Source organism: Eptesicus fuscus, chromosome 12 (assembly GCF_027574615.1).
Source record: "Eptesicus fuscus isolate TK198812 chromosome 12, DD_ASM_mEF_20220401, whole genome shotgun sequence".
In the NCBI taxonomy this organism is placed as follows: domain Eukaryota; kingdom Metazoa; phylum Chordata; class Mammalia; order Chiroptera; family Vespertilionidae; genus Eptesicus; species Eptesicus fuscus.
Window position 1 is genome coordinate 20,550,260 of NC_072484.1, and position 12,210 is coordinate 20,562,469.

Here is a 12,210-nt window from a genome sequence, read left to right on the forward strand (position 1 = left end):
CAGTCTATGGAGACCAGATATAAGGGAGACATGTAGCCTGCAAGGTAATCTGAAGATAGAATTCTATCCAAAAGAAGTGATTCATAAATCACCAAAAAGATCCTCTCTCTTTAGAGAGGCAGCAGATAAGAAAGGAAGTACAGAGGTATCGGAAGAAGGGAAAGCAAAAAACTGAGCTCTAATCATGGCAAAGCAGATACAGTACAAAGTGACTGACAGCCAATTCTGAGGGAAAAACAAGCTGGCTAGGCTTCCAGACTTCCTGCTAAGCTGCCAGAACCATGCTATATGATGAACAATGTTATAGTTCTTCATGACACCCTTTTATTTACCTATCAAGGCATGTTCCTACTATCCTGTGTGAATTTAATTATCATCAAAGAGAACCTTAAGACAAACTTGAACTTTACCTGAATCCTGTACCCCTGGAAAACAGGAACATTCAAGAAATTGACCTCGCCCCCACTCTTCCTCATATAACTTAGATAAAACTCATGGACAATCCCTTTTGACCTATGACAAAACCAAGGCATAGACCCTACAAATTTCCATTCTTTGACTCATAAATGATTAGCTGAACTATTTGTTCCCATCAACCATTCTGGTTGGTCAATGCCTAGATTTGATCAAATTTTAGTCAGGTTTAGTCCTTCTTCCAAGCCTCTGAGTTTTGACCCATTCTTGAAAATGGAAGGTGAACGGCCCCTCCTTGATGACCCCTCTCAAGAATCAGTTGACCTCAGGGAAAAACATTCCCTGATCCAACTGTCTGATCATGCCACCCATTCACCCCCTTGCTCCACACCCACTTCTTTTTGGCCTATTCATTCTTTTCTGGAAAAAAAAAAAGCCCTATTTTGCTTGACCTTTAAGGTGTTTATAGATCTCATAATTGAAGTGGTTCTTCCTATTTCAATACTCATCCTTCTCTTATTGCAATAGTCCTCTTCTCTTACTGAAATCATCTTTTTAAATAAAGCCAACATTTATTTTTAAGGAATCACAACTATTACATATTTCTCAATATATAGCCACATATTAAAATACATAGGAGATCCAGACCACCATATACTAGTATAACATTGTTATTTTTCAGTGTTCAAACGTGAAAATGACTTAGATAATTGATTATTAAAATAAATCATTCATAACTAACATGAAAAGTTGAAACCAAATAACTGAGGTTTGGAAATCACAGAAAAAAATTCTTTACATTTTATTTTTGTATGGTATAATTCAATCATCTCTTTATAACCTATTATTTAAAAAAAAAAAAAAGCTTAGTAAACTTGTTTTTATGAGGGCCAATTGTTACCTCAAGCATAAAACCAGCAGTAATACAGCTGCTAAATTTCTTTCCAAAGAACTTTCTGTGAAATCTGTCACCTTTCCATTGCTTCAGTATCCTCTTCTCTACTATGTAGAGTCAGCACATTAACTGTGGCACATACACAAAAATAAATCCTCAAGCAGAAAAATACATATGACATTTCTATACCAGGAACGATATCTTTTTCTATGATACTAATATTCCTGTTTATAAAAAATATTTTTAAATAAGAAATACTTGTATAACAAATATATCAAAAAAAAAAAAAATCAACTACTCACCCGCATTGACTATAGCATCTACCTCTAGCAATGTGATGTCACCTCTATAGAGAGAAACTTTTTCACTCAAATTTTTCTTCACCTGTGATGTTTCCTGAGTATTTTCTTCTGTAATAAAAAAGAAATATATATTAATAGTAATATTCTTAATTAATTTAATAAATACAATTTTGATACAAAAGCCGATATGAGTCACACTCTAATATATTAGACAAATGGAAATAAATGTGTAAGTTATCAGGGATGTGGCTTATTTTCCACATATTGTGTATTCCTCAATACAAATGCGGTATCATGTATATAATAAGCACTCAATAAATGTAAGCATGTTATATTGGTCACCCAAAAAAATCAATGTTTATTATTGTTATTAAAATGTCAATTTTGAAATAAAATTATGTAGCACCAGTTTCACAAGGAGATAAGAAAAATATGCACAAATATCAAGACAAAATAAATTTTTACAGTGAATTAGTTTATTTCTATTTTGTTCAGTTACCTAAAAGATATTGAAAATAATATTTACTCAGAACAAAAACATTTAGGTTCAGCTCTTTGCTACTTCTAACTAACAAGCTGTCCCTCAGAATGAAATGGATTAAGAATATTTGAATGTGTAAAACTACTCATTTCTTAAATTATATTAACCTTTGACTCTAGAAGGCACTGCTAGATTTAAAAGAGAAATAGCTCTGTCCTGCACACAACACCAGCAAGGTAGTATAATTAAAAGTAAAAAATTACATTCTAAAACCTGACATTTTAAAATGTTTTAGAGAAATAATATAACCTGCATTTTCTTTTAAACAAATAGTAATTTTAAGACATATTAAACAAAGCTATATGAAATTAAAATACAATAAAATGTTATGCTTTAAAAGCATTTTAAGATATCTCTCAAAACACTGATTTATGGACTCCAATTTTTTAAAATATTCATGATTTGTGCAAATCTTTCTATGGGGATGATAATGCTATTACTTCACTATGATACTCTCAGATGAGCATACAATTTGAGGTATCTGAGTGATTAGATGTGACAGGTTATGTCACTTGAATTGTCTTTGGGCCCCAGTAACCAAAGAAAAAAATTGTTTTCAATCAAGTATCAATATATTTATTATTGTTGTTGTTGTTACTATTCCCTATCAGTGAAAGGGATTAAACTTTTTGTGCTCTTACCAAGCTGCCAGTGACTGGCCCAAAGACAAAGACTTTGAGCCAGAAGACCTTGAATTCCACATCCAATCAATTTAGATTCTTACTACTTTTACCAAATTAGAAAGATCTGTTTCCAATTAAAGATTGTTGGATGACAACAAATACTTGGTGGCTTTGACAAAAATTTCTGGATATTTGGACTATTTGACTCTAGACATTTAAAGACCTCTCAGTGAAGATGAGGTTCAGAATTCCATCAGGCATTAATTTGAAAAGCATATCACAAATGAAAGTGGAAGGTTAATTGTTTAAACTTGGGTGAAAGAGTTAAGGATTCCTAATCCATCCTCTAGTTGCATTTTTTTGAGAGAGAGAGGACAGGGAGGGAGGAAGAGATACAGATATATATATATATATATATATATATATATATATATATATATATATATAGAGAGAGAGAGAGAGAGAGAGAGAGAGAGAGAGAGATTGAGAGAGAGAGAGAGATTGAGAGAGAGAGAGAGATTGAGAGAGAGAAAGAGAAATAGAAACATTGATTTGTTATTCCACTTATTTATGCATTCATGGGGGAATCTTGTATGTGTCCTTGTTATTGGTGGGAGCTCTCTGTGTCTCCATCTGTTGTTGCTGGAAGTGGGCTTCTTGCGATGTCATGAGAAAAAGAATTTTCTCAGATTCATACAGGAGAAGAAAGTATTGTAAAAAGCTTTATTTCTGTGCAATCAAACCCCTTAGTTTCCAGGTCCTATTTCACTCTGTCCCACCAAAGAAAAAGTCTCATTTTGCTTTCAGCAGAGCTAGGATTAAAGCCATTGTCCAGAGTTTCCATTCCATGTCTTCACAGCCTAATCCAGCATCAGACTAGCTTAGTTTGTATTCCTAGCTATAGTCCATCAGTCCATTGCATGTGGGATCCACAGGACCAGATGGCTATGGAGGGAACATGGGCAGGAGCAAAGCCAGATGAACAGAGAGCCAAGAGCCAAGAGAGAGAGAGCTCCTTTGTCTGGGAGATTACATATTCCCAAATTTTTGGAGGCTTGCAGTGACCCCACCCGCTCTGGCGAATGATTTCTGTCCCAGGTTAGACTAAGAGGCACCTTCCCTACATCACCCCAACTTTACTGAGCAAGTGTCCATCTTTCCCCTTCCCCAGTGATCTCCAGGGAATGGACTGGTGCTTCCCTAGAGCGTGTGAAATTGTAGCTTCCTGGTGAAGCTGCCCAGATGGCCATGTTTATAAAGTCTGGCCTCCCTTTTGTTCCTTTCCAATTATTAATAACTAGCTAATTACAATGGTATCACCCTGACTGGGGATCGAACCCAAGACCTTGGCCTATTCAGGATGACACTCTAACCAACTGAGCTGCCTGGCCAGGGTTTCTAGTTGCATTTAGTTCTGAAAAGTATTTCTTCATCTTTTTCATGAAGCATATGTATGTAATATTGCATGTAATGTGACTTTTAAACATGTGTGACAATAAACAATGTATATCTTTGTGCAAAATTTAAATAATGGTATTGGAAAGCATCAAAGTTTAAACCATTTGTACCACAGTCCAGTTTTCTTAAAAGAAATCCTAATTTCTCATCTGCAAACTTAAAAAAAAAAATGGAATATTTAAAGCCTAAATAAAGGTTCAAGCAGTTGAATATATTGAATAAATATATTGCTCTGGTAGGTCAGTCAAGTAAGTTACTCAAACTGATCTTATTAGAATTATCAAAAACATAAAGAAATATTTTTATCTCTCTCTCATTTTAAAAATTCACATGAGCATCTTTTTTCTTCATAGCCAGACTTATACTTGCTGCCCAATTTCTCACATGGTCAGGTTTTTGTAGAAATGTACTCAAAAGCTACAATTAATAATATTAATAATTATCAGCATTTCCTTCAACAATAAACCAAAACCAAATGGCATCGTTTTGACCACCAACTATTTTCTGTAACTACAACAATGTAAATTACCACTAGAGGCCACTTATTTTATTTGAACAGCAATGCACTCCTTTTTCACACAACTGTGTTCCATCAGCACTGATCCAATCTATCTTTTCCATATCCTGGGTTTTCATTAATACACTAGAGGCCCGGTGCACAAAATTTGTGCATGGCAGGGGGGTCCCTCAGCCCGACCTGTACTCTCTCCAAACCAGGACCCCTCGGGGGATGTCCAACTGCCTCTCACAATCTGGGACCACTGGCTCCTAACCACTCACCTGCCTGCCTGCCTGATCGCCCCTAACTGCTCCCCTACCAGCCTGATTGCCCCTAACTGCTCCCCTGCTGGCCTGATCGCCCCTAACTGCCTCTGCCTCACCCCGCACCTGGGACCCAGGATTCCCTCCTCCAGCCAGTCACAGGCACCCGGGACCTGGGCTTCCCTCCCTCTGGCCTGCCACAGGCACCCAGGACCCAGGCTGGCTTTGCCTGGGCTGGCTGCAGCTGCAGAGGACTGTGGGTGGGCGGCAGGCGCAGGTGCACCCGGGACCACGGGGCGTGCAGCTTGTCCCTCTCCTGGGCCAGGCCACAGGTGCAGGTGCAGGCACAGGGGCAGCCGCTGGCACCCAGGACTGCAGGGCAGGCGGCTTGTCCCTCTCCTGGACAGCAGGCGCAGGTGCACCCTGGACCGAGGGGCGTGTGGCTTGTCCCTCTCCCGGGCCAGGCCGCAGGTGCAGGTGCAGGCACAGGGGCAGCCGCTGGCATCCAGGAACACAGGGCAGGTGGCTTGTCCCTCTCCCAAGCCACAGCCTGGCTGGTCCCCATTCCTCTCTCACAAGCTCATTGGTGCCTAATTGGTCCCCATTCCTCTCTCAAGCTCATTTGTGCCTGGTTGGTCCCCATTCCTCTCTCCCGAGTGTTGAATGTCTGAGCTGTTATGGCATGATGGCTTGAGGGCGTGATGACCATTTGCATATTAGCTCTTTATTATATAGGAATAGAGGCCCAGTGCACGAAATCCATGCACGGAGGGGGGGGGGCGGGAGGGTTGCCCTGCAACCCAGCCTGCACCCTCCCCAATCTGGGACCCCTCAAGGGATGTCCGACTGCCCGTCGGACATCCCTCTCACAATCCAGGACTGCTGGCTCCCAACTGCTCACCTGCCTGCCTTCCTGATTGCCCCTAACCACTTCTGCCTGCCAGCCTGATCACCCCCTAACCACTCCCCTGCCAGCTGGATTGCCCCTAACTGCCCTCCCCTTGCAGGCCTGGTCCCTCCCAACTGCCCTCCCCTGATGGCCATCTTTTGGCAGCCATCTTGTGTCCACATGGGGGCAGCCATCTTTGACCACATGAGGGCAGCCATCTTGTGTGTTGGAGTGACAGTCAATTTTGCATATTACTCTTTTATTAGATAGGATAGAGGCCTGGTGCACGGGTGGGGGCTGGCTGGTTTGCCCTGAAGGGTGTCCCGGATCAGGGTGGGGGGTTCCTTGGGGCGTGGGGCAGCCTGGGCGAAGGGCCTGTGTTGGTTTGCAGGCTGGCCACACCCCCCAGCGACCCAAGCATAGGCCAGGGCTGGCTGGAAGCAGGTATCTGGGCTTTATTTATCTTCTATAATTGAAACTTTGTAGCCTTGAGCAGAGGCCAGGGCCGGCCAAGGGTGGGTGGGAAGCTTGGCTTCCTCCATTGCTGGGGGCAACCCAAGCCTCCTGCTTGCTCCAGCTCTGTGGCTGCCACCATATTTGTTGGGTTAATTTGCATACTTGCTCCTAATTGGCTGGTGGGTGTGGCTTGTGGACATAGTGGAGGTATGGTCAATTTGCATGTTTCTCTTTTATTAGATAGGATTACACTTTGATTGGTTGAATAAACCAGAAGCCTCTGAAAGCTGCTCCACATTCCTGGTGGACATGTGGGTGACTAGGTAGGATAGGACAGAACACTGTCAAGTGTCACTCCCTCATGGGCATTCTATATGTGCACAAAGCACCAATTCACATTTTGTATATTACTGGGTTTATCTAACTGCAAGCTGAAATATCTGTCAGTGTGCACTTATGATAGTAATTGTTCTTCCAGATTCTATACTATTGATATTATATTTTTTTAAAACCAGAGATAGAGAGTAAAATGGTAAAAAAAAAAAAAAAAAAAAAAAAAAAAAAAGCAGGTTTTATTCAGAAATGGCTACAATAGGAGAAAAGAGACCTCAGTATGGAATAGGGCTCAATAGCAAACATAGCAAGAACAAATGGGGTTTTATAGCCAAGGAACAAAGTGGGAATCAATGAAAGGGAAATTACTAAGAGGAAACACTGGGGATGGAGGGAAATTGTGGTTAAACAGACTTAGGACTCTTGCTACAGGCAGGCCAGGGTGATCAGATATAACCTGGGGAATAGGGGTGGGGGTGTGAAATTTTGATTAGATATTGAGGGTGATTAGATATAAAGGGTAGGGAATTCTCTCTAAACTGATTAGGCAGGATTCTTGTTAAAACTGTACTATGCAAATCTGGCAAGGGTGGGGCGAAGTTGAGAAAAGAGCTTAGTGAAACCTCACTAAAGTTTAGTTAAGAGAGTCTTTGTCAGTCTCTCCTCTCATTCAAGGAAAAAAAGAGACATTCTCCTTTCCTTTGAACAATGTAAGTCCATTTTTCATTAGGTTGTCTTTTGTTCATTAAGGACCAACTGAACCAACAATTGAGACTTGGCAGTAGATGATATTGGCTAGTTCCGTGGTCAGCAAACTGCGGCTCTCGAGCCACATGTGGCTCTATGGCCCCTTGAGTGTGGCTCTTCCACAAAATACCATGGCCTGCGTGAGTCTATTTTGAAGAAGTGGTGTTAGAAGAAGTTTAAGTTTAAAAAATGTGGCTCTCAAAAGAAATTTCAATCGTTGTACTGTTGATATTTGGCTCTGTTGACTAATGAGTTTGCCGACCACTGGACTAGGTGTTGTGAGCAGTCATGCATTTAGTGAGGGTAATGTCTATGAAAATAAAAAGAAAAATAAAGATTAATGGATGGAGCTGCCTATAAACCCAGTTTATGAGTCCAGAGGCCATACAGTTGAGATTTCTTCATGTTGGTCTAGAACCATGTTTTGCAGTTTGAATGCCCTTGGTGATGGCATCAGGTGTTCCAGTGAATTTTCGGAAGGGCCTACACAACAGCAAGCATGAAGGTTGACCATACATGATGGGTTGTGATGACTTCTTTGAGGTTTACTAGTATATCAGGTCCTCCAGCTTCAGCTTGCAGGGCTTCAGGAAAGGGGCAGTTTTAGTTCTTGGTGACGCCAAAGCAGAAGGAGGGAAGAAAAATTCAAAACATTTCAACAGTTGCAGCCAAATATTGGAGGAAACTAGAATTGACAAAATGTTCAAGACAATAAATAGGGCTTGGATTTGATAAGCCACAGGGGTGCACATTAGTTTTTCACTGAAACATCAAAAGTGTCTCTAGAGTCACCCCCCATTTTTATTCTTGTTTACAAAATAAGTTGTCTCATTGAATTATTTACATAAGTGCAACAAGAATGGTAATGGTAATTGACCACTTAGCTCCTTTGAGTTTGCTTTCCTGGAACTTTTAATAAAGAATCTCAGGTTAGACTTTTTAAAACTTCCCAAGGCTAGGAAGCCAAGCCAAGAACTCACCACTAGACTGAGCCTGCAATACCTATAATTTGGGTGAATTCCTCTATCCTCACATTTCACAAAATATCCTAAAGTTCCTAGGCTTGCCAGAAAGTAACCTGCCTTACTTAGCTGCAAGGCTGGGAACCCTGTAAACCAATTACAAGACTGTTATTTCCAAAAGGGCTTTGTAAGCATTAGCTCTATAAAGTCAACCTTAGTTCCTCAAAACTCTCTGATAATACCTGATTCTGTACACCAAGTATGACTTTCCAGTTAAAGTCTTGGTTATACAATTTTTTTATGTTTGAATTTCTTTAAATTTTTATTGTTGAAAGTGTTACATATGTCCCCTTTTTCCTCACATTGACCCTTGTAGCCCACCCCTGCCTCCCATCCCAGGCCTCCACCACCCTATTGTCTGTGTCAGTGGGTTTTGCATACAGGCATACCAAGTTCATTGGTTGACCTCTTCCCATCCATCCATCCACCCACCCCTCCCTTCCCTCTGAGATTTGACAGTCTAATCCATGCTTCTATGTCTCTGGATCTATTTTGTTCAACAGTTTATTTGGTTCATTAGATTCCACATCTGAGTGAGATCATGTGATACTTGTCTTTTACTGACTGGCTTATTTTGCTTAGCATAGTACTCTCCAGGTCCCTCCATGCTGTCTCAAAGGATAAGAGATCCTTCTGCATAGTATTTCATGATGTAAATGTGTCACAACTTTTTTGTCCACTCATCTACTAATGGATACTTGGGCTGCTTCCAAATATTAGCTATTATAAGTAGTGCTGCTATGAGCATAAGGGTGCATATATTCTTTCTTACTGGTGTTTGGGATTCTTAGAATAAATTCCTAGAAGTGGGATCTCTGGGTCAAATGGCAGTTCCATTTTTAATTTTTTGAGGAAACTCCATACCATTTTCCATAGTGGTTGCACCAGTCTGCATTCCACCAATAGTGTACTATGGTTCTCTTTTCTCCACATCCTTGACAGCACTTGTCATTTGTTGAGTTGTTGATAGTAGCCATTCTTACAGGTGTGAAGTGATTCCTCATTGTTATTTTGATTTGCCTCTCTGATGATTAGCGACTTTGGGCTTTTTTTTTTTTTTTTTCATGTGTCTCCTGGCAATCTGTATGTCCTCTTTGGAGAAGTGTCTATTTAGGTCCTTTGCTCAGTTTTTAAATTGGATTGTTTGTCTTCTTTTGTTAATTTGTATGAGTTCTTTACATATTTTGGAAAGTAACTCCTTATGAGATGTATCATCAGCAAATATGTTCTCCCATACAGTGGGGCCCTTTTACATTTTGTTGATGATTTATTTTGCTGTTAGAAGCTTTCTAGTTTGATGTAGTCCCATTTGTTTATTTTTTCATTTGTTTCCCTAGCCCTAGGAAAACATATTGCTATGAGAGATGTCTGAGATTTTGAGCCTATGTTTTTTTCTAGGATTTTGATGGTGTCATAACTTACATTTAAGTCTTTTATCTATTTCAAGTTTATTCTTGTGTATGGTGTAAGTTGGTGGTCTAGTTTTATTTTTTTGCAAATACCTGTCCAATTTTCCCAACACCATTTATTGAAGAGATTGCCATTACTCCATTGCATGATCTTGCTTCCTTTGTAAAATATTAACTGAGTGTGTAGCTTGGGTCAATTTCTTGGTTCTCTGTTCTGTTCCATTGATCTATGTGCCTGTTTTTGTGCCAGTACCATTGATTACAATGGCTTTGTAATATAGTTTGAAATCTGGTATTGAGATCCCTCCAACTTTGTTCTTCTTTCTCAAAATTGCTGCAGCTATTTGGGGTCTTTTTTGGTTCCATATAAATTTTTAGAATATTTGTTCTAGATCTGTGGAATATACCAATGTTAATTTAATTGTGTTGAATCCAGAGATTGCTTTGGGTAGTTTGGACATTTAATGATGTTAATTCCTCCCATCTATGAACATGGTATATTCTTCCATTTTTTTTTTAATGTCCTGTAGTTGTCTGAGTACAAGTCTTTTACCACCTTAGTTAAGTTTATTCCTAAGTATCTTATTTTTGTTGTTGCAATGGTAAATGGGATTGTTTTTTCAGTTTCTCTTTCTGAGAGCTCAATATTGGTGTATAAAAATGCCATCAATTTCTGGATATTAATTTCGTATCCTGCTATTTTGCCAAATTCATTTATGAAATCTAGTTTTTTTGGTGGAATCTTTAGGGTTTTTTATGTACAATATCATGTCATTTTAAAATGACAGTTTCACTTCCTCCTTGTATGCCTTTTATTTTTTCTTCTTGTCTGGTCACTGTGGCTAAGACTTCCAGTACTATACTGAATAATAGTGATGAAAGAAGAGATCCCTGTCTTGCTCTTGTTCTTAAGGGAAATGCTTTTAGTTTTGGCCCACTGAGTGACTATGATGGTGGCTGTAGGCTTGTCATATATGGCCCTTATTATGTCGAGGTACAATCCCTCTATTCCCACTTTGCTAAAAGTTTTTATCAAAAATGGATGCTGGATTTTGGCAAATGCCTTCTCTTCACTAATTGATATAGATCATGTGATTTTTATACTATACTTAGAATCTTAGAATCTTATTTAAAAACTAGAGGCCCGGTGCACAAAATTCATGCATGGGCGGGGGGCCTCAGCCCGACCTGCATCCTCTCCAATCTGGGAGCCCTCAGGAGATGTCCTACTGATGGCTTAGACCCACTCCCTGCGGGAGCAGACCTAAGCTGCAGTCTGGCCTCCCTCTGTAGGGGGCAACTGGGCTGATCGGGGGAAGATGCCACCCCCATCATCCCACTGCTGCTGCCACTGCTGGCTGCCACAGCCACCAAGGTGTTTTCATCAAGACGGACTCCAGTCTCTTTACCACAAAAAAATGACAACTTTCTTTAGGCATTTTCAAGATGTCTCTTTCATAGGATATAACTTTTCTATCTTTCTTCCTTTCTTTCTTTTTTCCTTCCTTCCTTTCTTCATTCTTTCTTCCTTTCTTTCCTTCTTTTTATCCTCACCTGAGGATATTTTTCCATTGATTTTTAGAGAACGTGGAAGAGAGAGGGACAGAGAGAAACATCAATGTGAAAGGGACATTTTGATTGGTTGCCTCCTACATGAGCCCTGATCTGGGACCCGGCCAGGGAGGAGCCTGCAACCTAGGTACATGCCCTTGATCAGAATCAAACCCGGACCCTGTGGTCCACAGGCCGAGGCTCTATCCACTGAGCAAAACTGGCTAGGGCAGGATATGACATTTCTTTTTTTTTTTTTTTAATATATTTTATTGATTTTTTACAGAGAAGAAGGGAGAGGGATAGAAAGCTAGAAACATCGATGAGAGAGAAACATCAACCAGCTGCCTCCTGCACATCCCCCACTGGGGACGTGCCTGCAACCAATGTACATGCCCTTGACCGGGATCGAACCTGGGACCTCTCAGTCCGCAGACCGACGCTCTATCCACTGAGCCAAACCAGTTTCGGCAGGATATGACATTTCTTAGCCCCTCCAGCAGTGGACCTTCATTTTTTCTTCCAGGAGTGTGGTGGAAAAACCCTAGATCACCTTGGATTCTTATTACCCAAGTTACCAAGAACACTGCAAGTGGAGTAAGGGGAGCTTAGCTAATGAGCGGTCACCGCTGCTGCGGCAAGCTGGCAGGTCCTGCTCTCTGCGGGCCTGCTTGCTCACCACCGCGGCGAGCTGGCCTGCGCCATCCGTGGCTTGCCTCACTGCACACACAGTCCCCTCCCGCCCACGTGTGCGTGCAGCCTCCTCCTGAGCGGTCGTGACCATTACGGCATCCTGGACAATTTGCAT

At 40.7% G+C, this 12,210-nt stretch overlaps 1 protein-coding gene across 1 annotated transcript in view; it reads right to left on the reverse strand.

The window, feature by feature from the left end:
• Nucleotides 1-12,210, reverse strand: part of MACROD2 (mono-ADP ribosylhydrolase 2) — a 1,996,248-nt gene that overhangs the window by 1,911,107 nt on the left and 72,931 nt on the right. The window contains exon 3 of the mRNA XM_054724198.1: nucleotides 1,612-1,719. Coding sequence (XP_054580173.1) covers nucleotides 1,612-1,719 — 108 coding nt within the window. The remainder of the gene's footprint in view (nucleotides 1-1,611; nucleotides 1,720-12,210) is intronic.